General features: G+C 38.6%; 1 protein-coding gene across 1 annotated transcript in view; it reads right to left on the reverse strand.

Annotated features, from left to right (window-relative positions):
• DHX57 (DExH-box helicase 57) overlaps positions 1–27,945 on the reverse strand; it is a 53,283-nt gene that overhangs the window by 22,375 nt on the left and 2,963 nt on the right. The window contains exons 2-11 of the mRNA XM_012788496.3: positions 25,143–25,384; positions 17,622–17,780; positions 16,388–16,576; positions 15,238–16,076; positions 12,848–13,026; positions 11,671–11,792; positions 10,503–10,698; positions 9,815–9,939; positions 4,169–4,302; positions 2,934–2,988 (exon numbers count right to left, since the gene is read on the reverse strand). Of these exons, the coding sequence (XP_012643950.2) occupies positions 2,934–2,988; positions 4,169–4,302; positions 9,815–9,939; positions 10,503–10,698; positions 11,671–11,792; positions 12,848–13,026; positions 15,238–16,076; positions 16,388–16,576; positions 17,622–17,780; positions 25,143–25,378 (2,234 nt within the window). The 5' untranslated portion in view covers positions 25,379–25,384. The remainder of the gene's footprint in view (positions 1–2,933; positions 2,989–4,168; positions 4,303–9,814; positions 9,940–10,502; positions 10,699–11,670; positions 11,793–12,847; positions 13,027–15,237; positions 16,077–16,387; positions 16,577–17,621; positions 17,781–25,142; positions 25,385–27,945) is intronic.

Below are 27,945 nucleotides of genomic sequence, written 5' to 3' on the forward strand. Positions count from 1 at the left end.
TCTTTCGAAAAATTGGCCTAGAAAAGTGGTTTGAAATTATTTTTCCTGGAGTTTTTTTTAAGAATTTTTTTTAACTTTTAATAATTTTTTTTCTATATATATTTAGTTGGCCAATTAATTGCTTTCTATTTTAGTAGAGACAGGGTCTTGCTCTTGCTCGGCCTGGTTTCAAACTTCTGACCTCAAGTGATCCACCTGCCTCGGCCTCCTAGAGTGCTAGGATTACAGGTGTGACCCACCGTGCCTGGCCTCCTGGAACTTTAAATGTTTCTCAGAGCTCCAGGGAAAGGCAAGGGAGGGGAGCACAGTAAGCAAGTAGGGGCTCTGTTCTCTCCTTCTCCCCTTTTCAGCCAGATTATGCCTGTTTTAACTCTCATTTCTTTATGACTTCCTATAAGATTTCATTTGCAGAAAGTATAATGCAAAGGTCTAAAAACTTAATGATTCTATAACCTTGACTTCCTCCATTAAATGCCTTATCCTCTTTTCACATTCAACATTCATTTGTTCACTGAACATTTACTGAATGCCTACTCTGGGCAAGGGACTGTGGCGACGGGTGGTGTGGTCTGCAAAAATCAATGTGCTTTCAAGGAACTTACAAACTAGTAAGAATAGACCAAAACAACTCAGCGTACCGCAAGATAGATAGAAATAAATGTCATTACAGGAACAAGAAAAGTACCCTACGACTTCTAATAAAGAAGTGATTAATTTTTAATAAAACAAAATAGGAAATTTCATGGAGGTAGCATTCAAGTTGAGTGTTAAAGAATGACTAGATCAGGAAGAGGGAGAAAGGAATAAAGACTAAAGATAGGAATGGTATGGCACATTTAAAACAGCAAGTAGTTTGATGGTGCTAAGGTTTGTGTGGGTAGGAAGATATAATAGGAAGGGAAGTTAAATATGGGCTGGGGTCAGATGATGTAGGCCTTGAGTGTCCACAGACTGTGGGTAATAGGGAGCCAATAAAAGTTTTTTTTGAGACAGAGTCTCACTCTGTTGCCCGGGCTAGAGTGCCGTGACATCAGCCTTGCTCATAGCAACCTCAAACTCCTGGGCTCATGCAATCCTCCTGCCTTGGCCTCCTGAGTAGCTGGGACTACAGGTGTAAGCCACAACAGCCGGGTAATTTTCTATTTTTAGTAGAGATGGGGTCTTGCTCTGGCTCAGGCTGGTCTTAAACCACTAAGCTCAAGTGATCCTCTCGCCTTGGCCTTCCACAGTGCTAGGATTACAGGCATGAGCCACCTTGCCTGGCCAACCAAAGTTTCTAAGAAGAGGAAGAAGACCATTCCTGTGTTTAAAGATAATTCTGAGGCCGGGCGCGGTGGCTCACGCCTGTAATCCTAGCAGTTTGGGAGGCCGAGGCGGGCAGATCGCTCAAGGTCAGGAGTTTGAAACCAGCCTGAGCGAGACCCCGTCTCTACCAAAAATAGAAAGAAATTAATTGACCAACTAAAAATATATATACAAAAAATTAGCCAGGCATGGTGGTGCATGCCTGTAGTCCCAGCTACTCGGGAGGCTGAGGCAGTAGGATCGCTGAGCCCAGGAGATTGAGGTTGCTGTGAGCCAGGCTGACGCCACGGCACTCACTCTAGCCTGGGCAACAAAGTGAGACTCTGTCTCAAAAAAAAAAAATAAATAAAAAAATAAAGATAATTCTGGAGGCAACAAGTTTGAAAAAATGAAAAAATAAAGACACGTAAACTAGTTGAAAGATGATTTCCTCAGAAACTTATATGCTGGATAGGACCCAGAAAATAATAATTTTTTGTTTGTTTTTTTGAGACAAATTCTTACTCTGTAGTCCTGACTAGAGTGCAGTGGCATCATTGTAGCTCACTGCAACCTCAAACTCCAGGGCTCAAGAGATTCTCCTGCCTCAGCCCCCTGAGCAGCTGGGAATACAAATGCCTGCCACCACGCCTGGCTAATTTTTCTATTTTTTGTAGAGACCAGGTCTCAGTATGTTGCTCAGGCTGGTCTCAAACTCCTGGCCTCTAGCGATCCTCCCACCTTGGCCTCCCAAAATGCTGGGAATACAGGCATGAGCCACCACACCTGGCCCAGACATCTTAACACTTAGACTATACTGTAAACTTCATAAGAGTAGAAAGATGATGATAATAATAGCTAACATTTATAGTAGCATGCACTATGTGCCAGGTACAGTTCTAAGCACTTTGCAAATATTAATTCATTAATTAATCCTCATAATAACTCTGTAAAGTAGCTACTATTAATGTACCCATTTTATATATGATGAAATTGAGGCTCAGAGAAATTAAGCTACTTGCCAAAGTTATAGTTAGTAAGTAGAGGGATTTAAATACTGGCAGTCTGTTCGCTGAAAGAAAAGAGAAAAAACAAAATGCTCAAATAGGAAAAATTACCTAGCACTCTGGAAGGCCAAGGTGGGAGGATCGCTCAAGGTCAGGAGTTTCAAACCAGCCTGAGCAAGAGCAAGACCCCGTCTCTACTAAAAATAGAAAGAAATTAATTGGCCAACTAAAAATACATAGAAAAAATTAGCCGGGCATGGTGGTGCATGCCGGTAGTCCCAGCTACTCAGGAGGCTGAGGCAGGAGGATCGCTTGAGTCCAGGACTTTGAGATTGCTGTGAGCTAGGCTGACGCCACGGCACTTTAGCCTGGGCGACAAAGTGAGACTGTGTCTCAAAAAAAAAAAAGAAAAGAAAAATTAGAAAAAAATAACTTGATGGCATTTTGGCTAAGATCAAGTGTAGAAAAATTAGAGGAAAGATTAACATATGTATTAGTATCCTGGCACACTAAGGGGAAAATATGAATTCTATTTTCAAAGACTATCACTGGATCTTTTTTTTTATTTTTTCCATTATAAACAAGCCCTTTAAATTTATTTTATTATTATTTTTTTTGGATTTTAATTAATATCTTCCTTACCTTGTCACAGCAATTGCATCTTCCAAAAAAAATTGATCAACAGGAAACGTACGACCTAGAAAAACAAGAAGATAAAATAGAAAAGCTTCAGAATACCTATTCAACCATCTTGAAATAGTTTGTATATGCAAAATTCTCTTAAAGCTTGGCACAATAAGGTACTATTTGTTCTGTGGTCATAAAAGTATAAAAAAAAAGTTTTTGATGACAGAAATCAGAAAGGGTAGATACCAGTTAGTAAATAGAATAAAGAAATGCCTTGTTAAGGAGATTCTTTTTACCTATTACACCTTTTGCTTCCTCCTCATTTCCCCCCATAGGTGACCTTCAAATAAATATTCAATGATGTATTCTAGATCAGTGGTCCCCAATCTTTTTGGCATCAGGGACTAGTTTCACAAAAGACAATTTTTCCACAGACAGGTTAAGGGGGAAGGAGGAGGGGGCTAGAAGCAGCTGTAAATTCATATGAAGCTTCGCTCACTCGCCCAGGACTTACCTCCTGCTGTGTGTCCAGTTCCTAAGTTTCATGGAAGATAATTTTTCCACAGACAGGGTAGGAGGCATGGAGGGGAAGTGGGGGGTGGAGCGCAGGTGGTGCTGTGGGGCCTGGTTCCTGAGAGGTGGCAGGCCAGGGTTGGGGACCGTGCTTCTGGATCAAGCACCAAGTTTCTTACTTATTGTCAATATACTCTACATAACTAGAAGAAACTGTACTATTATTAGTGCTTCCAAATTGTCCCTCTGATACTCAACTGCAGAAGGATAAACCAAAGCCAAGGGTGGTAAGTTAATTCCACAATGAGACTGTGAAAGTGTCAAAAGAAGACACAGACATTCAACTTCACTTTCTCCCAGAGTGGACCAACCATCCAGAAATTTGCAAATCCAGAGTCCAGAAATGAACAAATACTCTATAAACAGACACAACTTTCCTCTTATGACAGATGACCACTATCACATCATATTTTCATGTTAAACAAAATGGAATGCAAGAAATCCTAAATAACCAAGATTTAAAAAAAATGTCACATAAAATTAAAATCCCCTAGCAAGATATATTACCTCCTTATCAATTGCATTTTATGGTTGTGATTTTATTTGTTGTAAATAAATCACTTCTCCTCTAGCAAAAGGTATAAATATCTATTAATTTACATCTCAAATGAACTTTATAAATAATAATTATATTTGCTTATTAGAATAAAACATATTTAATGATGCATTTTAATCACCTGGTATAGTGATAACTGGGCAGGAATTGAAATATTCTGAAAAGAGCTCAGCGTTTAAAGTCGCACTCATTAGAATAACTTGAAGAGTTGGCCTCTGCAACACAATGTCCTTCAAAACTAGCAGCAAGAAGTCACTAGAGGAAATAAAAGAAATACTGAGAATCGAACAAATTCAATAGATGAAAATTAATAACTTTCAATATATTTGAGCAAGGGATGTGTAAGACTTCTGTGAAAAAAATTATAAAACTCATTGAAAGATATGTCATATTCCCGGATGTGAAGCCTTAATATCACAAGTTGAGTATCCTTGTCCAAAATGCTTGGACCCAGAAGTGTTTTTTTTTTTTTTTTGAGACAGAGTCTCGCTTTGTTGCCTAGGCTAGAGTGAGTGCCGTGGCGTTAGCCTAGCTCACAGCAACCTCAAACTCCTGGGCTCAAGCAATCCTTCTGCCTCAGCCTCCCAAGTAGCTGGGACTACAGGCATGCGCCACCATGCCTGGCTCATTTTTCTATATATATTAGTTGGCCAATTAATTTCTTTCTATTTACAGTAGAGACGGGGTCTGGCTCTTGCTCAGGCTGGTTTCGAACTCCTGACCTCGAGCAATCCGCCCACCTCGGCCTCCCAGAGAGCTAGGATTACAGGCTTGAGCCACCGCGCCCGGCCTCCAGAAGTGTTTTGGATTTCAAATTTTTTCAGATTTTAGAATATTTGCATATATATAATGAGATATTTGGGGGATAGGACCTAAGTCTAAATATGAGCAAAGGTGTGAAGTACGGAAATTTTCAACTTGTGGTGTCATGTCAAAAAATTTCGGGGCCAGGCGCAGTGGCTCACGCCTGTAATCCTAGCACTCTGGGAAGCCGAGGTGGGTTGATCGTTTGAGCTCAGGAGTTCAAGACCGAGGCCCCGTCTCTACTAAAAATAGAAAGAAATTAACTGGACAGCTAAAAATGTACAGAAAAAACTAGCCGGGCATGGTGGCGCATGCCTGTACTCCCAGCTACTCGGGAGGCTGAGGCAGGATTGCGTGAGCCCAGGAGTTTGAGGTTGCTGTGAGCTACGCTGATGCCATGGCACTCATTCTAGCCTGGGCAACAAAGTGAGACTCTGTCTCAGAAAACAAAAAACAAAAACAAAAATTTCGGATTTTGGATTTCAGATTTTCAGATTAGGGATGCTCAACCTGAATAAGGATATCAATTCTCTCTCAAATAAACTAAATAGAATGCAGCACCAATCAAAATACCAATAGGATTTATCATCAAATTTGATTATTCCACTTCTTGAAATTTACATGTACATAAAAAGACATATACAAAGAATTTTATTATAGCATTGCTTTTTTTTTTTTTTTTTTTTTGAGACAAGAGTCTCACTCTGTTGCCTGGGCTAGAGTGCCATGGCGTCAGCCTAGCTCACAGCAACCTCAAACTTCTGGGCTCAAACAATCCTTCTGCCTCAGCCTCCCGAGTAGCTGGGACTACAGGCATGTGCCATCATGCCCAGCTAATTTTTTCTATATATTTTTAGTTGGCCAATTAATTTCTTTCTATGTTTAGTAGAGACGGGGTCTCGCTCTTGCTCAGACTGGTTTCAAACTCCTGACCTTGAGCGATCCACCTGCCTCAGCCTCCCAGAGTGCTAGGATTTTTTTTTTTTAGATCAGAGTTTCACTCTCTTGCCCGGGCTAGAGTGCTATGACGTCAGCCTGGCTCACAGCAACTTCAAACTCCTGCGCTCAGGGGTAAATGTAAATCTGCTTGTGCCACTCTTCTGCTCAAAATCCTTCAATGACCTCTCATTAGAGTCCTTAGTAACCAGGCCCTACATGACAGGGTCTGTCTGCACCCCACCCCCCTCATTTCCCACTGCTCTCCCTCTTACTCAGCTCCAGCCACTGCTCTCCATCCTGTCCTTAGGGCACGCGCCTCAGGTCTTCTGTACATGTTATTAATCTACCTGGTTAATGGGCTGCTCCTAGCCACTCACACAGGTAGCTCCCTCACTTCTCTCAAGTCTTTACTCAAAAGATATTTTCTCATCATTGCCTTCCTTGGCTACTCTATTTAAAACTTCTAATGTCCCCCCTTTGCATTTCATATTGTCTTTTCCCTGCCTTATCTTTTCTTCTTGGCACTTAACATACCCTGTATTTTACTTATCTTGCTTATTGTTTGGCTTCCCCACTAGAATGTTCACTATATCTGGAACAATGCTTGGGACATAGTAAGTGCCCAATGAATATTCATTGTTACAAAATGTATATATCATTTGTGTAAGAAAAAAAGTTCAGGAAAACAAAAGTGTCTATTTCTAATAAAGCAAACATATATATGTCAATGCACAGAAGGACATATTGCCAATCTTATCACTGTAATACCTCTAGGGAAGGACCTGGGAATAGTTTGGGAGTGTTAAGAGGGACTTTCACTTTATCTGTATGGTTTGAATTTTTAATGAGAACATACTCTTATACTACTTAGTTATCTTAAATTTAATAAGCTAACAATACATTTATGACCATTTTTGTTTTTTAAATCAAGGAAAAGGGAAATAATCTAACAACAACAGGCAAATAGTTAAGTAACTTATTGTACAGCTAAAATTATTAATAATAATTTTAAAGATAGTTCATGCTGGCATGCTATTAAATCAGAAGCAGCACAAAAAACTATATAATCTCAGTAGTGTTGATGGAAATACATCTCTCTCTCTATCACATCCCTCCTCTCACTCCCAATGAACTCCCAGAAGAAAAGAGACCAAAACTATAACATGTAACTAGCAATTTTATAGGGAACAGAGATTCTTCTTGACATTTTTTTGTATCTTCTAAATGTTTTAGAATAATCATGTTGTTATCTTATGATCAGAAAATTTATTAAAATGTTTACACAAATACAACTGTACTTTTCCTATATTAAACTTTTAATCTTTTCTATATTTTTACTGAACTTTGTTTCTAGATTTTACTCTTATTTTCTGCCTTTTTCAGAGCTAGCAAATATTCCCTTTTCTTGTAATTTATACATTCCTTCCCGAAGGCTAGTTTTTATAAATGTTTGAAGCTCCCTTTCTAGTGTGTAATTTATCTTTATTCAGATATGAAAAATTTTTGAATTTTTAACTGTACACATTCTATAGATCTTTAGGTTTTATAAAAATTGTTCTCTTTTTGAGAACACTATTGCAGCCAGGAACCAGATCCAATGCCATGCTCCAGTTTCTTTGAATTTGTGTAAGTATATCCATGCTATGAAATTCAATGCTATTCTTTTTTTTTTTTTTTTTTTTTGAGACAGAGTCTCGCTTTGTTGCCCAGGCTAGAGTGAGTGCCGTGGCGTCAGCCTAGCTCACAGCAACCTCAAACTCCTGGGCTCAAGCGATCCTTCTGTCTCAGCCTCCCAAGTAGCTGGGACTACAGGCATGTGCCACCATGCCCGGCTAATTTTTTCTATATATATTAGTTGGCCAATTAGTTTCTTTCTACTTATAGTAGAGACGGGGTCTCGCTCTTGCTCAGGCTGGTTTCGAACTCCTGACCTCGAGCAATCCGCCCGCCTCGGCCTCCCAGAGAGCTAGGATTACAGGCATGAGCCACCGCGCCCGGCCTCAATGCTATTCTTTATATTCAAAATTACACTGAATATAATTTCCCCTAAAACTTTAAATTTATTTTTATAATTCAATCTATTAGTCTGGTAGAATGTTTTTTTTTGTTTCCTCTTCCAAGTTGTTCAGTGATTCTGTTAAAAAATTTCTTCTTTCAGATGTTCGTTCCCAATCGCTGCAAAATGCCATGATTTGCCATTTAACTCCATTGTTTTCTAGAGTCTGTAAAAAAAGACTGTTTTTGCCCCTTAAAGATTTCTGATATTTTTTGTATCATCATTTAAGATTTATTATTGTCTTATTCTAGCAATTATTTGTTTTTATTTTGATCCATGCTTTTCATCTAAAAGTCTGCTTTTCTTTATTTCTAAGTACTTCATATTTTTTATTTACTAGTATGCTAGAGTATTTATTTCTTCTAATAATCATCTTGTTATGTTTTCCCTGTTCAGTTCTTTTTCTTTTTTTTTTTTTTGAGACAGAGTCTCACTTTGTTGCCCAGGCTAGAGTGAGTGCCATGACATCAGTCTAGCTCACAGCAACCTCAATTTCCTGGGCTCAAGCAATCCTACTGCCTCAGCCTCCCGAGTAGCTGGGACTACAGGCATGCGCCACCTGTATGCCTGGCTATATAAAATTATATATATATATATCTTTAGTTGGTCAATTAATTTCTTTCTATTTTTAGTAGAGACAGGTATTGCTCAGGCTGGTTTTAAACTTCTGACCTTGAGCAATCCGCCCACCTCAGCCTCCCAGAGTGCTAGGATTACAGGCGTGAGCCACCACGCCCGGCTCCTGTTCAGTTCTTAAAAACATTTATTTTATCAGCAGTAGCTAGGGCCTCTCTTCAAGTTTGTTTCCTTTTTTCCCCCTTCAAGTTTTGCTATTTGCTATTTTCTGCTTTCTTATCACTTCATCGAGTTTACTTAGACTTCCTTTCTTTTTCTCAAAATATTTATAATAGTATAGTACTTTTTGGGAAAACCTTATGATTTTCACAAGACTTTCTTTTCTCACTAGTTTATTTATTTATTTTTTTACTGCTCTGGGCTATGATCCACATGACAAACTATGATTAATGCCATTTATCTACCAGGCCTTTTCTCAGTACTGAGAATATTGATTTAAAAAAATTTTTTAACAGATGGAGATCTTGCTATATTGCCAAGGCTGGAGTGCTGTTCACCGCATGATCTTAGTGCACTACAGCCTCGAACTTTGGGACTCAAGTGATTCTCCTGCCTCCCCAATAGCTGGGACTACAGGCACATGTCACTGCATCTGGGCAGAATTTTAATATTTTTGTTTTTTTTTTTTTTTTTTTTTTTTTTTTTTTTGAGACAGAGTCTCGCTTTGTTGCCCAGGCTAGAGTGAGTGCCGTGGCGTCAGCCTAGCTCACAGCAACCTCAAACTCCTGGGCTCAAGTGATCCTTCTGCCTCAGCCTCCCGGGTAGCTGGGACTACAGGCATGCACCACCATGCCCGGCTAATTTTTTTATATATATATCAGTTGGCCAATTAATTTCTTTCTATTTATAGTAGAGACGGGGTCTCGCTCTTGCTCAGGCTGGTTTTGAACTCCTGACCTTGAGCAATCCGCCCGCCTCGGCCTCCCAAGAGCTAGGATTACAGGCGTGAGCCACAGCGCCCGGCCTTTTGTTTTGTTTTGAGACTACTTTTTGGTACAGCATGCATACATCTGTTATTCCTACTAAGTACAGTGTTCAACTGTACCAACTTAACATAATGCTTTAAGAGAGTGTGAAGTATCCCTTCTACTCTAGGATAACTCCATCAAATAAGATGACTCTCCCAGTGAAGAACATGTACTCTCCTAGCATTTTTAGTGTTACAGACCCTGGAGATCAGGAAAACAGTTCCTCATGTCTAACTTAGGCCTTCCCTATGGCAAATTACCATCACTAACTCTATGAAAATGAATTGGAAGCAGAACAAAATTTTTTCAGCCATGTCTTCATTTTCTGTGTGAGGGTATTTCATTGGGAAAATCTTTGTTTTACCTTTCTTCTGTCCTCTCATGAACCTCATCAACAATGATATGGGAGACTCCTTGTAGAGCTGTATCTCCTTCTAGCCTTCTCAGCAGCACTCCTGTGGTGCAGTATAACAGTCTGGTAGCTGAGGACTTACACATAAAAGGGCAATATAAGGTATTAATGAAATTTTTGAAAAAAGGAAACACTTTACTGGTAAGCCATTTTGAATGGGGGTAAAGAATATTAAAAACATCAGTGTTTCCATTTATCATGAAACCATACTAAATGTAGTTTCTTGCTAGGGACAATAATAAAAGCCTTTCTACTTCATATCAAAATTTTAAGATTTTCATAAAAAACATTAAATAATTATTATAAAACATAAAAAAACTGAGTGATGAAATCAATTTTGAATTTGTCTGCTCCTATTTAAGTAGATTAAGTCCCAGGTTTAAGAGCAAAATATCATTTATGATCACTTCTGCCAATAAAGATTTTAAAAATTTAGTACAACCAATTAAGAGTTCTTATACCAAAATATTTCTAAAAGGACGTTAGCCCTACAGAAGGTTAATATAAAATAACCTGAGAGGATATATGCCAAATTGCCCATGAATCTCCTGATCCACAAAACTCTTTATAAATAATATTTATAGATGAAAGCTGAAAACTATATATTTCTGTTACCAGGAAATAAACAGAGCATACAAACCTTGACACTTTCTAACCGAATCTGGTATCCCACGGTCAGACCCACCCTTTCTGCTCTTTCTTTAGCAACACGTTCAGCAACAGAGATGGCAGAGATTCGTCGGGGTTGGGTACAGATGATATTAGCCACCTTGTCAGGTGGCCCATTCAGAGAATCATCCAGAATAAACTGTGGAATCTGTGTGGTTTTCCCACATCTGTATGTCAAAACAAGTTGTAAAATGAAGTTTTCGAGGGCTAGTTAAGAAGCAATCATATGCAATGAAGAAAGTGATAAAGCTAATTAAAATAAAAGTTGTTCACCTCCATGTTATCTTCTAAAACTACCTACTAACTTATTACCTAGAGCTGAGTGATTCTAGGAATTTGCACTCAGATTAAAAGGGCAATCGAATAATAGTTTTGTATAATTTGTAAAATTGGGACTAGTGAACAGACATCAGATTAAGGTCTGTAAATGTCTCTAGGAATGTGAACTCTACATATGAATCCTAAAGGAGTATTAGCTTATGATTTTAAAAATATTTTATATTTTGATATATATTGATTTGGCTATAGTTAAACTGAGTTTAAAAAGATAAACTAGAAAATACAGGAGTACTACTATATCAGTGAGCTGAGCACAAATGTAATTATTAAACTGTATACTCTTGAATAAAGAACTAAATTAAGCCTGCAACTTACCCCTACTAAATAGGTTTACGTAACATATGGAGAGTGTGAAACAGGAAAAATAATGCACCTTAAGATGTTCTTAAAGGAAGAATAAAAATGTAAGGAAATCAGAATAAATTCAGAAGATTAAAAGCTTTCAAGTGAAATGTTTGAGAAATACCCTTTCAATTTAAAAATGGGCCTTGTTAAAAGTCTTCAGCTGGATCCATTGCCTTAAAATGGTCTCAAGGTAGAGGTATACAATGTCTATAAATTTCTAGATAGACTTCTGAGTTTTGTTTTCATTTCTAGTAATTTGGCTCTGTTGGCTATAGAAGTTGCAATAATAGCCTTTGTGAAATATTATTTAATATTTGCTAGGAAAAAGTGCACACAACCTCAGCTACAGGTTTTTTAGAAGTAGAACTGGTTATGATAACCAGAGTACATAAATATTATGCAGTGGCATAATATTTATAGACAGAAGCTACATTATGAATAAACTACAATCTTACCCAGTCATACCACTTATGACAACCACCTGGTGCTTGCTCAGCAATTTAAGAATGTTTTCTCTTTCTTCCCAAGCAGGGAGTGATTGTCTTTCTTGCAGAATAGACTGGAACTGTCTGGAAGCCTAATAAAAGCAAAGATAAGGCATCAGTTGGGTTACTTTTAATCACCTTTCACAAAGCTCTGAATCCAGAATCCATAGTTAGACCCACCCTTTCTGTTTTTTCTTTAACAATTTATTCAGAGTCAGAGATTGTAGAGATTTATTGGGATTAGGTGCCGATGACTTTAGTCAGAAGATTGCTCAGAGAATCAGCCAGAATAAACTGTGGAGTCTATATAATTTTCCTACATCCGAATAAACTAGAAGGCCTTATAAATGAAATAAACTCCTCTTCCTTAGCACCTATCTAGCTCTTCCTAGCAAGAGTCTATATACCAGCACTGTCCAACAGAACTGTATGTGTTGATGGAAATGTTCTATACCTGCACTGTCCAATATAGCAACCTTTGGCCATATGTGGGTATTGAGCACTTGAAATGTGGATAGTGCTACTGAAGAACTGAATTTTTAATTTTAATTAATACAACATATATTTTTTTGAGACAGGGTCTTACTCTGTGACCTAAGGTAGAGTGCAGTGGCATGATCATAGCTCATTGCAACTTCAAATTCCTGGGCTCAGGGGATTCTCCTGCCTAAGGCTTCTGAGTAGCTAAAACTACAGGTATATGCCACCATGCCCAGCGAATTTTTAAAATATTGTGTAGAGATAGGGTCTCGCTATGTTGACCAGGCTGGCCTCAAGCGATCCTCCCACCTCTGCCTCCTGAGTAGTTGTGTAGCTGAGGCTACAGGTGTGCACCACTGTGCACAGCTCCAAATCACAGTATTAACACTCCTTTCACATATTAGATTGTCTGTCATAGCACCTAAAGCACATGATTTGGAGAATATATTTCCATATGGTACATACGTGTGTGTTTGATATTTACAAGCTGTATGATTTTCTAAAACCATCTAGCACATGCACCCGTTTGCTGTGGCAAGTAGAAACTTTGAACACTTAGTAAAAGAGAACCAAAAGGATACAAAGGAGAGCAGCCAAAGCTTCCTGATTCCTCATGACTTTATCCAGACATTAGGGAGTTGCTAGTCATTCTCTCAGCATGCCCTACCTGTTTTATTCGGAACTGCTTGCAGATTTTACCATTTTCAGCATGTACTGACTTTGCCTGCCAGTCATATCTTTTGGAAATCTTTTTCTTAAGGTTCACATAGCTTTCATTCTCAACTATAACTGGTGCAGGACCTTCATCCTCATCTGCCTCCTCCTCAGGTTCTGATTCTTTTTCAACTTAAAGGAAATAAAAGGAAACATTTTCAATATGGAGCCCTTTCTTTAGCAAAGGGGGAAAGTCGCTGCCTAACAAAGTACCAACAAAATCATAAAATGGAGGGAAAGGTTAAAGCTTGAATAAAGTAGGTTCATTCAAGTGAATACTACTACTTCTACTGCTAAAGAACTTAAAATGCATCCTCAAATAAACTTTAATCAAGTATAAGTGGTTATTATTAAACCAAATGAAAAACAAAGGAATTAACATTCAAGGTATTAACAGTGAATGTTTCAACTGTTTGCAAGTGTCCCCAAAATTCCATGACACAAAACAACCCAAATGTCTACCAAATGATGAATCAATAAACAAAATGTGGTATGTCTACCTAATGGAATATTATTCAGTAACAAAAAAGAATGAAGTACCGATACATGCTAAGACATGGATGAACCTTGAACACATTATGCTAAGTGAAAGAAGCCAGTCTCAAAAGCCACATATTGTATGATTCCTTTTTTTTTCTTTCCAAGCTGAGGCTTTCTACTATGTATGGTTCTATTCCTATGCAATGTCCAAAATAGGCAAATCAGTAGAGATAGACTACAGATTAAGGTTGTCAGGGAGAAAGGGGGAAATGAGGAGAGATTACTAATGGGTACAGGGTTTCTTTATGGGATGATGACAATGTCCTGGAATTAGAAGGTGGTCATAGTTGCACAACTCTATAAATATACTGAAAACCATTGAAATGTATACCATAAAAGGGTAAATTTTAGGGTATGTAAATTATATCTCAATCAAGCTATTATTATTTTTTTTAAGTCCATGACACATAATTTGTCATTCCTCAAAGAACACATTTGAATCCCATGTGCTAGAAGCTGGCATATGGGAGTGAGTCAGGTGGTTGTGAGTGACCTCAGCTAACTGTCTAGCATCCACATCTCATTGTTCTCTACTGAGAACATCTACTAAATTGACGTTTACCCAGGAACTCTTGTGAAATAACAAAAACTTTTGTTTCTCTGGAAGAAAGATGATAACAAATAAGAGAGAATGCTTTGATAAGAGCTGAAAAGGGGATTTGCTTGTGGTATAAGAATCTGCACAGCAAACCTGGACCTGGACAAAGCCAGAAGCTTGCACAAGCTAATTTTTTTGAGACAGGGTCTTTCTCTGTCTCCTGGGCTAGAGTGCAGTGGCATCATCATAGCTCACAGCAACTTCAAACTTCTGGGCTCAAGGGATTGTCCTGCCTCAGCCTCCCCAGTCACTGGGACTACAGGCGTGTGCCACCACGCCTGGCTAAATTTTCTATTTTTTGTAGAGATGGGTCTTGTTCTTGCTCAGGTTGGTCTCAAAATCCTGACATCAAGCAATCCTCCTGCCTCAGCCTGCAAAAGTGCTAGGATTACAGGTGTGATCCACTACACCCAGCCAAGAATTCTTTAAGAATTTAGGAATTTGGCTAAGGCAGGCAGATCGCTCAAGGTCAGGAGTTCGAGACCAGCCTGAGCAATAGCAAGACCCTGTCTTGACAAAAAAAAACAGAAAGAAATTTGCTAGACAACTAAATATATATAGAAAAAATTAGCCGGGCATGGTAGTGCATGCCTGTAGTCCCAGCTACTCGGGAGGCTGAGACACAGGGGTTGCTTGAGCCCAGGACTTTGAGGTTGCTGTGAGCTAGGCTTGAAGCCACGGGCAATCTAGCCGGGGCAGAAGAGTCAGATTCTGTCTCAAACAACAATAACAACAACAAAAGAATTTAGGAATTCATAAAGATAGCCCTACTGTAATGGATTTTGGGGGTCTAGTATACTAAAAGCAGTGGTATAGAAAGAAAAATATCTCTAAACTCATTTGAAAGTAATCCCAGATACAATATAAGAAGTAAACACATGAAACCAAATGAATTAAATGAAACAGATTTTCTGAGACGGTGCCTTCAGGTCATCAGATTTTATATAGCTAAAAAAATTTATACATCCCTGCAAACTGTCAATTCAGGGAATCTCAAAACAGTGACACAATGGGCCTCACAATTAACGTCAGGCATGATGACAGTTGAGGGGATTCTCATTCCCTTTTGCACTTGGGACTGAACAACTTGTTCAAGATCATTGGGTAATCCTAGACCAGCCTCAGAAGCCTGACTTCTAAATCCATCATTCTATTTTGAATGTCCCTCTCCACAATGCCCTCCACGTGATCAACGCTTTACATACCTTCTGGAATTTGATTTGAAACAAAAGAACTATTTGGAATCACTGGTTTATGATAGGCAGGATTATTTATTCTGGTCCCATAGGATACTGGCAGAAAGTTCACAGGAGGAACACTATATTTGTGATGGGTATTTGTCAGTAACTTGATTATTTCTGATTCTTCCTCTAAAAGAGTTATTAAAGAATATACGACGGGTTCCGAAGTTTCTGCAAATGTCAAGGCCTTGCTATAAAGGAATTCAGAAATATGTAAACGACAAGCCAGAGGTAGATTCTCATTGGTGGAATAAAACGCCACAAGGGGAGCTTGGTAGGGATATTTGTGGTCTTTAGAAAATCGAATTTCAAGTTCATATAAAAAAGATGTATCTTCATTAGCATTAAGATGAGAATCATCTACATTTCTTTCTATTCTTCCAACCATTTGATCTGGGGACACTTCATGTTTGAATTTGCATTTTGATCCAAATTTGCAATTTCCTTTGAGGTAAAATTTACAGATTTCAAGTGAAGTGTCTTGTACATTTTTGGTACTTTCCCTTTGCTTGGATTTGCGGAATTTATTTGTCAAATACTCCAGTTCTAATCCAATGGTCCAAACTCTGTTCTGAATTCTTTCTATAAATTTTTCTCCACAGATTGACTTGAGAGCAAATGCCTCTTCCTGTCGCTGTTCCACACACTCATCCAAGCATATATGCTCAACTGCTTCAGAGATCTTCATTCTCTCTCCAAATGTCTCTGAAAAACACTGGGTAAGCAGAAGCTCTAGTGATGCCCCCACATCTCCATCACAAATCCTCAGGGCTGCTTGACAGTGTTCAATATTAAAACCATACCTGTCAAAGGCAAAACATGACAAAAAGACATGTACAAAGTAATATCCCATCATTGAAGTACAATTCATTTAAATATGCTTATATTAAATTGTAACTATATATAGGTAGGGCTTGTATTTTGAAAAAGCGTCCCTGATATTAATACTAAATTCTTCGTAATTTCCCCCCTTCCTATAAGATAGAATATTAGGCATATCAGGCCTGCTGGAACCCATATAATAGGAAAGTGCACAAGGAGGGGGAGTTGGGTTTATGTGATTTCAGTTTCCTTGAATTCTTCCCTAACTCCCATAAATGATAAAAGCAATCACCTCGAGAGTTTTTGCACTGCAAATGGTGAGACTGTACGTTCTGGAATACGAGGCTCCACTGGGGCTGAGCCGGCATATTCTAAAGGATCGGGGTCAGGAACAAGGGAAGGTTCTTGTCCAGCTGGCCAGTACCGCTCATCATCACAACAATCAGGCTCATCATCTTCGTCCTCCCCAGAAATGCCTCTTCTAGCAAAGGTAACATTTTCATATATTAGATAACAATTTCTACTTACTTCAAAGACAAAGTTAGCAAGGGTCTAAGAATTTAATTCAAGGAGCCAAGGACATAAGATCCTGATTATTCCTCAGTTGCTTATTTAATCTTTCATTGAACTGTTAATTTATATCTTGGCAATTAACATTTATCAGGCATTTATTTAATGCCAGGTACTGTGTTAAGTGTTCTATATGTACTAACTCTTTTAATTTTCCCAGTAACTCCAACAAGTACTATTGGAATCTCCATTTTTCAGATGATCAACTAAAAAGAGAGGATTAGAAACTGTCTGAGGTTACACAGTAAGGAGCAACTAGAAATTTTATCCAAGGTAGTCTGACCCCAGAGCCAGTATTCTTAACGGTAGACACCTTGGCTATCCTCTCTCTCTTCTCATCCATAAAAACTATCCCTGATTTTTAGATTTGCAGCATAATCCCCTTTCCTAAATTTGAGACAGATAAGAGATTTATACATAGGATGGAAATTGAGCTATTCACGACTAACCGCTAGTTAATTCTGGAAAATAGAATTAACTTCTCCAAATGAAATTACAAAGCAAAAGAGTCAAAATGCAATTAGGGGGTGGGGTGGGGAAAGACTAAGATTTAAGAGTAAAAGCTGCTTTTCTCAGGCAGATGGTCATGAAAATGAATCTTAAGACTTTATCTGACCAACTCAGTATTTGCTCCTCGAACAACAGTTCTACTTGTTCATTGCAAGGTTTTATTTGGACGATTATAGATAAAGCGACTACTGAGTCCATATTAGTACTGTCCTGGGGGAAAAAAAAGATAAAAAAGCAATCTATATTATTGCTCATGGGTGTTGCAGAACAAACACTCTAAAACAGCGGCTGAATAATTCTTCTTATATTTCTCCTGGCTCACTTTCAACTAATTATATAGCCATATCAGGATCAGTGTTGATACAGTATTCCAAAGATGCACAGGACCTTTACACTGCTACTACATCTTTCTTAACATAATAATTTACTCAAATAAAACAATTTACTCAGATCCAGCATCAACATCTTGTTCTTGCAGGTCTCGGAGAAGAGCCTTCACTTTCTCTTGATTCTCAGAAGTCATATGTAGAGTCTGAAGGGGCACTTTGGCTTTGGGTTTCCATTTGGGGCGCACCTCTCCTTTGCTTGTGCTACTGTTGGTAGGTCTGCAAAGGACACAGAGGACAATTGCATACTTACTTGTGATCAGAACTTTTACACTCTATTCAGGATCCCCAAATATGTACAACACAAACTGGATGGTCAAGTATCTTACAAAAGATGACAATGAAAGTAAAGATCTCCATTTACTACAGCAGCGGTCCCCAATCTTTTTGGCACCAGGGACCAGTTTCATGGAAGATAATTTTTCCATGGCCTGAAGGTGAGGGGTGGTTTCGGGATGATTCGAGTGCATTACATTTATTGTGCAGTCAAATCTCTCTGCTAATGATGTTTGCAGCTGCTCCCCAGCACTAGCATCCCCGCCTCAGCTCCACCTAGGATCATCAGGCATTAGATTCTTGTAAGGAGCGAGCAACCTAGATCCCTTACATGCGCAGTTTACAGCAGGGTCTGTGCTCCTGTGAGAATCTAATGCCTGCTGATCTGATAGGAGGTGGAGCTTGTGCAGTGATGCCAGCGATGGGGAGTGGCTATAAATACAGATGAAGCTTTTCTGCTCATCCACCACTCACCTGCTGCTGTGCCACCTGGTTCACAGAGGAGAGGTGGGGGCTATTGAGGACCACAGTTCTACAGTATGCATCACACTTCATTATATTGGAACTGCTGGAAAAACTGATCAAATTCTTAATCAGTCAATCTTGATTCACTAACCCTAAGAATCCTTTGGAAAAAGCAATGCTAATAATGACTCTCTCTGCGCTACAGTGCTATGAAAAGAAATAAGCTACACACAAAGAATATTTATTTCACCCTATATTAGGTACCCAACCTGAAAACAACTGAATTCCATCTTACTTGTGAATATTAGGCCCTATTCTTTAAATATTCAAATTACCATTATTTCCTGATTATAAAAATAATAAAAACATGTTCACTGTAGAAAAATAAAGAACAAAGAAAACAAAAGTCACTCCAAATTACATTATTGTTTCAAATATATTTTTAATACAATTACATAGCATATGCAATCTTTTATAATTTGCTTTATTTTCTTATCAAAATAGCACTGACCTTTCCCTAAAATTAAATATTCTCCTATAATTTTAAATGGTTACATATAGATATAGATGTATTGAATTTTTTTCTACCAATCTTTCATTGTTGTAATTTAGATTTTTTTTTTTTTTTTTTTTGAGACAGAGTCTCGCTTTGTTGTCCAGGCTAGAGTGAGTGCCATGGCATCAGCCTAGCTCACAGCAACCTCAAACTCCTGGGCTCAAGCGATCCTTCTGCCTCAGCCTCCCGAGTAGCTGGGACTACAGGCATGCGCCACCATGCCCGGCTAATTTTTTTATATATATATCAGTTGGCCAATTAATTTCTTTCTATTTATAGTAGAGACGGGGCCTCGCTCTTGCTCAGGCTGGTTTTGAACTCCTGACCTTGAGCAATCCGCCCGCCTCAGCCTCCCAAGAGCTAGGATTACAGGCGTGAGCCACCGCGCCCGGCCGTAATTTAGATTTTTTAAGGGACTCTTTTAAATATTTAAAATAATAAATTCTAAAGTTTAACTTTATCAATTTCATGTTTTTATTTGGCACATTTCATTACAAATTTTCACAAATCTTGTCTCAGTGTGCCAATTTGTAAAATATATATTTTTAAAATTTCCATTTTGGGGGAAATGGAAGAAAATTTCTCTGTATTTAAAATCCAACATATTATTGAGACTTTGAAAAATACCACACAGTTACACTGGTAAAAGTGGGTAGCAGAGGAAAAAATTGAACTGATTACAGTCTTTAACCACTGAGTTGTAACTTCTGGAGTGTTACCCCAAATCCATCATTTCTCCCAATTTTTTGTTTTGAAAGATTTTAAACATTCAGAAATAATCTTACCTAGTTTCACCAATTGTTAACATTTGCCATACATATATGCATGTACATACACATGTGTGCATATTTTTCTTCCTCATTCTACCTCTCTCTATATGCATACTTATATGCCTTTATATATGCCCCTCTCCATATATATGTATATACATACATTGATGAACCATCTGAATGTAAGCTGTAGACATATTTACCCTTAAATACTTCAGCATGTATTTCCTAAGAACAGAGATATAATCTTATATAACCACAATACTATTATCATTCTCAAGATTTTTTTTTTTTTTTTGAGACAGAGTCTTGCTTTGTTGCCCAGGCTAGAGTGAGTGCCGTGCGTCAGCCTAGCTCACAGCAACCTCAAACTCCTGGGCTCAAGCAATCCTACTGCCTCAGCCTCCCGAGTGGCTGGGACTACAGGCATGCGCCACCATGCCCAGCTAATTTTTTCTATATATATTAGTTGGCCAATTAATTTCTTTCTATTTATAGTCTCAAAAAAAAGAGTTAGGTAGGTTCTTAAGTCATGAGATAAGGTGAACATACAATTTAAAATTACTCTGAAAGGGTCTTTTAAAAGGTAGCAAATCTGAGACATATATTACCTCTCAAAATGTCCAAAATGACCACTTTTATTCTAGAATGGAAAAACATGTAAATTCTCTGGTTGACTATCAGATGATTTGGTTATTTTAGGGACCATGTATTGGAACATGTTACCGCGTAGGGAACATATATTTAAATCCTATTGAAAGGTGGTGATTTCTTTCAAGAAAAAAAAACATCCTAAAATCACATAATGCAGCAAGAGATTTAAACTATACGTCCCTGGAAACTGAAACCAACTGAAGGCATAAGGCTGGGCGTGGTGGCTCACGACTGTAATCCTAGCTCTCTGGGAGGCTGAGGTGGGCGGATTGCTGGAGGTCAGGAGTTCAAAACCAGCCTGAGCAAGAGCGAGACCCCGTCTCTACTATAAATAATAGAAAGAAACTAATTGGCCAACTAATATATATAGAGAAAAAATTAGCCAGGTATGGTGGCACATGCCCATAGTCTCAGCTACTTGGGAGGCTGAGGTAGGAGGATCACTTGAGCTCAGGAGATTGAGGTTGCTGTTTACTAGGCTGATGCCAAGGCACTCACTCTAGCCTGGGCAACGAAGTGAGACTCTTGTCTCAAAAAAAAAAGATTACTGTCTTCATATCATGCTCACTATGGGCCCAGATTCATTCAGTGGAAAGTTTAAACAACTTAAATGCTATTTGCTTCTCTTTTTCTTTTTTTCCTGAATACACATAGTTGAATTCATTTACACTAAAAGCATGTATTAGGTTGGTGCAAAAGTAACTGCGTTTGTAGCATTGTTGAAATTTGCCATTTGGTACTGGAATATATTCTTAAATAAATGTGGTTATGTTATACATAATTTTAATGTACACTTCTCGCTTATGTTTTTTGGCTAATGACTTATTACTTGCTGTTTATTTTATATTTACTTTAGACTATGGAAATGGTGTTAAACAAAAGGCAAATTCAAGTCATTTTCTTTTTTTTTTTTTTTTTTTTGAGACAGAGTCTCACTTTGTTGTCCAGGCTAGAGTGAGTGCCGTGGCGTCAGCCTAGCTCACAGCAACCTCAAACTCCTGGGCTTGAGTGATCCTTCTGCCTCAGCCTCCTGAGTAGCTGGGACTACAGGCATGCGCCACCATGCCCGGCTAATTTTTTATATATATATCAGTTGGCCAATTAATTTCTTTCTATTTATAGTAGAGACGGGGTCTCGCTCTTGCTCAGGCTGGTTTTGAACTCCTGACCTGGAGCAATCCGCCCGCCTCGGCCTCCCAAGAGCTAGGATTACAGGCGTGAGCCACAGCGCCCGGCCTTCAAGTCATTTTCTTATTCAAGTTCAAAATGGGTCGTAAAGCAGTGGCGACAACTCGCAACATCAACAATGTATTTGGCCCAGGAACTGCTAACGAACGTGCAGTAAAGTGGTGGTTCAAGAAGTTTTGTAAAGGTGACAGAGCCTTGAAGACGAGGAGAGTGTGGCCGGACATCAAAAGTTGACAAGGACCAACTGAGAAAAATCACTGAAGCTGAGCCTCTTACAACTACACAAGAAGTTGCTGAAGAACTCAACGTCGAACATTCTAGGGTTGTTTGGCGTTTGAAATTTGAAGCAAATTGGAAAGGTGAAAAAGCTCTATAAGTGGGCGCCTCATGAGCTGACCAAAAAAAAAAAATCATCATTTTGAAGTGTCATTTTCTTACTGTACTCAACAACAATGAACCAATTGGATTGTGATGCGCGAAGAAAAGTGGATTTTATATGACAATGACAATCAGTGACAACCAGCTCAGTGGATGGACTGAGAAGAAGCTCCAAAGCACTTCCTAAAGCCAAACTTGCACCAAAAAAAGGCCATGGCCACTATTTGGTGGTCTGCTGCTAGTCTGATCCACTACAACTTTCTGAATCCCAGTGAAACCATTACATCTGAGAAGTATGCTCAGCAAATAAATGAGATGCACCCTAATGCCTGCAGCAGGCAATGGTCAACAGAAAGGGCCTGATTCTCCTCCATGACAACCCAAGACCACATGTGGCACACAACCAGTGCTTCAAAAAAGTTTTGCCTCATCCGCCATATTCACCTGACCTCTTGCCAACTGCTTTCCACTTCTTCAAGTATCTCTACAACTTTCTGCAAGGAAAACGCTTCCACAACCAGCAGGATGCAGAAAATGCTTTCCAAGAGTCCATTGAATCCAAAGCATGGATTTTTATACTACAGGAATAAGCAAACTTATTTCTTGTTGGCAAAAATGTATTGATTGTAAAGGTTTCTATTTTGATTAATAAAGATATGGTTGAAGGCCGGGCGCTGTGGCTCACGCCTGTAATCCTAGCTCTTGGGAGGCCGAGGCGGGCGGATTGCTCAAGGTCAGGAGTTCAAAACCAGCCTGAGCAAGAGCGAGACCCCGTCTCTACTATAAATAGAAAGAAATTAATTGGCCAACTGATATATATATAAAAAATTAGCCGGGCATGGTGGCGCATGCCTGTAGTCCCAGCTACCCGGGAGGCTGAGGCAGAAGGATCACTCGAGCCCAGGAGTTTGAGGTTGCTGTGAGCTAGGACGCCACGACACTCACTCTAGCCTGGGCAACAAAGCGAGACTCTGTCTCAAAAAAAAAAAAAAAAAAAAAAAAGATATGGTTGAGCCTAGTTAAAATGATTTAAAATTCACGGTCTGAAACTGCAATTACTTTTGCACCAAGCTAACATGATGCAATTAAACTGCAGCACTCACCTATATTCCTTTCTAACTTTTTGTTGAGTTGTTTCTATGAATGAGTGTGTATTGTGTGTGTGTGTATAGCTTTAAAGAAGTCTATCACTAAAACTTCTTGTAAGCAGCTCGCAGTGCAGTTTGAGAGTAAATAAGAATTTTATAGTCATGTACCACATAATGACATTGTGGTCAATGATGGACCACATTTACTACAGTGGTCCAAGAGATTATAATGGAGCTTAAAAATTCCTATTGCTTAGTGACGTAGAAGCTGTCATAACATCATAGCGCGATGCATTACTCAAGTTTGTGGTGATGCTAGTGTAAACAAACCTACTGTGCTGCCAGTCATTCAAAAGTATAGTACAAGGCCGGGCGCTGTGGCTCACGCCTGTAATCCTAGCTCTTGGGAGGCCGAGGCGGGCGGATTGCTCAAGGTCAGGAGTTCAAAACCAGCCTGAGCAAGAGCGAGACCCCGTCTCTACTATAAATAGAAAGAAATTAATTGGCCAACTGATATATATATAAAAAATTAGCCGGGCATGGTGGCGCATGCCTGTAGTCCCAGCTACCCGGGAGGCTGAGGCAGAAGGATCACTGGAGCCCAGGAGTTTGAGGTTGCTGTGAGCTAGGCTGACGCCACGGCACTCACTCTAGCCTGGACAACAAAGCGAGACTCTGTCTCAAAAAAAAAAAAAAAAAAAGTATAGTACATACAATTATGTACAGTACATAATACTTGATAAAAATAATAAATAACTACATTACTAGTTTATGTATTTACTATACAGTTATCTCTTGGTTATCTGTAGGGGATTCGTTCCAAGACCTCCCTCAGATTCCAAAATCCACAGATGCTCAAATCCCTAATATAATGGCCTTCTGTTTGCATATAACCCAGGCATGTCCTCCTGCATACTTTAAATCATCTCTAGATTACTTATAATACTTAATATAATGTAAATGCTATGTAAATAGTTGTTATAATATATTGTTTGGAGAATAATGACAAGGAAATATAGTCTGTATATGTTCACTATAGATGTAACCATCCAGCTATCCATTTTTTTCCTAAATATTTTCAATTTGTGGTTGGTTGAATCCACAAATGCAGAACCCATGGATATGGAATACACAGATAAAGAGGACCAACTATATTGTATTTATTTTATTTTTTAGAGACAGGATCTCACCCTGTCAGAGTGCAGTGGCCTGATCATAGCTCATTATAACCTTGAACTCTAAAACTCCAGGGCTCAAGTGATCCTCCTACCTCGCCCTCCCAAAGTACTGGGATTACAGGCATAAGCTATCATGCCTGGCCCATTTTTTATCTTCTATATCATATTTTTACTGTACTTTTTCGATGGTTAGATAATGTTTAGATACACAAATACTTACCATTTCGTTACAACTGCCTACAGTATTCCATACAGTAACACGCTGTACAGGTTTGTAGCCTAGGAGCAATAGGTTATACCACATTGCCTAGATGTGTAGTAGGCTTTCTTATCTAGGTTTGTTTAAGCATACTCTATTATGTTTGCACAATAACGAAATCACCTAACAACATATTTCTCAGACCGTATCACCCTCATTAAGTGATTCATTACTTAACATACAGTAGTAAAATCTTTAATTTTAATAATTAAATACTCATTAGAATTACCAGAATTCTCACAGTTTATTCATTAGCTAAAAGTTGACTATGAGAGAAGCCAAGATGTGACATCTGTTACTCTTTACCACATACATAAAGAACCATCAGATCATGGCTGATCTGGCTGGAAAATATACAGCTCATCAACTAGAAAGAGTATAGTCAGGTTGCACTTTGGGATCTTCAATTTTTAAAATCGACCTATGACACCCTAGGAATATTTTAAATAATTTTAATCACTTTCACCATTTCCAGTATTTACTTTCCCAGTAACATTGGATATAGTGGCAGTATTACACTCAATTCACAGTGTCATGTGGGAGTTAAAAGTTAACTTTAGATTTTCAACCTACACACCTATACACACACTGTTATCTTCCACCATACCTTCAGAAAAGGTTACAAAGAGAAGGACTACCAGGTCTTAATAAGACTAACAATTAACTTGACCAGAATAACTTCATATTTTTTTCCCTCTTAGCCACCTGTTGTCCATACATTAGGGACTGATACTGTTTCCATACTTAAACATTCAAAGAGTATAATGACCTGGATGAGTGCCTTGATTCGTGCCTTGATTCGCTGAAGATACAAAAGTCGTCTCCATCATCCCATATTCTACTCGAGGCCTTTCTATTGCCGCTGCCACCACCGCCACCGCCACTGCCACCACCACCGCCCCCGTGAGATTTACTAGCATGACTCCTGCCTCCTCTTCCTCCTCTAGAAGACCCTTTTCCACCTCCTTTGCCTGGCTTGCCTTTTCTTCTTACTGAAGAACTCATTTTCACCTGCAAGAGAAAAAATTAACACAGACATTATAAAACTAGACAAGTATAATAATGCTTTCTGAAACTTATGGATATAGGCTACTTTAAAGGAATAAAAGAAAATGCAAATTTTAAAAAGGCTGGTCTTAGTGCAGGATTTCAAATCTGTCTCAGTGAAAAATTTTTAAAAATAGGTAAAAATTAAAAGGGCCAGCCAGTTTAGGGGCAGCATGGGCACATCTTCACAAAAGATTTACAAGTACTCCTTCCTCAGGACTAATATTTAGCAAGTTTCTCTGACACAGATTTCTTAACCAAGGATGTGCATGAGAAACACATGGAGAAGGTTCAAAACACACACGCCTAGGCCCTAATCCTAGATTCTGATTTGGTTAGGTATAGCATAGGGTTTTAAAAACTCCAGTTGAGAAGAGTTTTTTTCATGTATTTAATATATGATTTGATCAAATTTAAATTTACATATGCTCTAACAGGAACACATCCCTGGGCTCAGAGATTCTGCCTGGGGGAGAGGTGCATGAAAGTAGGCCATAAAACAGATAACTCCTAGTCTCTTTCCAAGGAACTGACTCCATGTGCAACGGAGTGTGGAAAAGTTCAAACCTAAAGGTGCTTTTAAAAACAGTGAGGTTACGGTAAAGGGAGATTATAGGTGTCAATGGAAAAAAAGTCAAACTCTGTAAAATAATGTTACAGAGATTTATTCTGAGACAAAATATTCTGAGACAAATTTATTCTGAGGACTATGACCCAGAGCCACGCCTAAGAAGCCTTGAGCAAGTGGACTCACTGTGGCTGGGTTATAGTTTGGTTTTATACATTTCAGGGAGACAGGGGTTACAGGTAAAGTCATAAATCAATACATGGAAGGCATACATTGATTTGGCCCAAAAAGGTGGGCCACCTCAAAGAGGAGGAGCTTACAGGTTATAGAAGGGTTTAAAGATTTCTTGACTTGTAATTGGCTAAAGACATGACATTTTGTCTAAAGATTTTAAGATAAGGAGCTGTTAATCAGAGACAAGTCCCCCCCATATATTTGTTGTATAAATTGAGGACCTGCAGGTTTGTCTTGCATAGCCTTAAGCCGGTTAATGGGTTACAAAGGATGTCTCCAACAAGGGAGGGGACATGATGAGGCATGTGTGACCTCCATCCTCCTGGAAGGGATATCTCCTTCAGTCAGCCAGTGGGGGGTGGGCCTTAAGATTTTTATTTTACTTCACATCCTCAAACCACTTAGCCTCATTCTTCTGATGCAGCCAAGTACCAAGCTTTTGCTAACAAGGGGCTACAATATAGTATCTAAAATGTCCAGTTTTCAATAAAAAGTTACAAGGCATGCAAAGAAACTTAAGTATGATCCATACACTGTAAAAAAAAAGCAGGCAACACAAACTGCCTGTGAGTTAGACTAGATGTCAGAAAAAGACTTTAACAGAAAAAGACTTCAAAATAGTCATTATAAATACGTTCATAGAAATTCAGGAAAACATGATTAAAGAAGGAAAGTATGATGACAATGCCATATCAAATTGAGAACAATAAAGAGATAAAAAATTATAAAAAACGAACCAAATGGTAATTCTGGAGTTGAATTACCAGAAATAATAATTTCTGGACTGAAATTAAAAATTCACTAGAGGAGCTCAACAGTAGGTATGAACTGGCAAAAGAAAGGATTGATGAAGTTATATTGACACTGCTTATATAAACTGCAAACAGAGAGAACAATAAATGTAGAAAAATGAACAGAGACTCAGAGAAATGTGAAATACCATCAAGGTCACCAATTATATACAATGGGAATATCAGAAGAAAAGGAGAGACAGAAAGAACCAAAAAAAAAAAAAAAAAAAGTTCAGTGGCCTCCAACTAGGACAAACACAAAGAGATACACAAATAGATATACGGATATGGTAGTAAAAAATGCTGTAGGTCAAAAGACATGGAGAAAATCTTGAAAACTGTAAGAGAAAAACAACACAAGGGGAACCCCAATAAAATTAACAATTTATTTCTCAGAAGAAACAATGAAAGGCAGAAGGTAATAACATATATATTGCCGGGCAAGGTGGCTCACGCCTGTAGTCCTAGCACTCTGGGAGGCTGAGGTGGGAGGATCGCTCAAGGTCAGGAGTTCGAAACCAGCCAGAGCAAGAGTGAGACCCATCTCTACTAAAAATAGAAAGAAATTAATTGACCAACTAAAAATATATAGAAAACATTAGCTGGGCACGGTGGCCCATGACTATAGTCCCAGCTACTTGGGAGGCTGAAGCAGAAGGATTGCTTGAGCCCAGGAGTCTGAGGTTGCTGTGAGCTAGGCTGATGCCACGGCACTCTAGCCCAGGCAACAGAGTGAGACTCTGTCTCAAAAATAAATAAATAAATAAAAATAAAAAAAAGATGTACATGATAAACCTCAGAGCAATCACTAAAATACTACATTAGAAAATATTCACTTAATGACTAAGTGCAAAATAAATCAGTAAAGTAGGAACAGAAGAACAAATAGACATAAAATATTTAAACATCAAAAAATAAAATGGAATGATAGA

This window comes from Microcebus murinus, chromosome 3, assembly GCF_040939455.1.
Source record: "Microcebus murinus isolate Inina chromosome 3, M.murinus_Inina_mat1.0, whole genome shotgun sequence".
NCBI lineage: Eukaryota > Metazoa > Chordata > Mammalia > Primates > Cheirogaleidae > Microcebus > Microcebus murinus.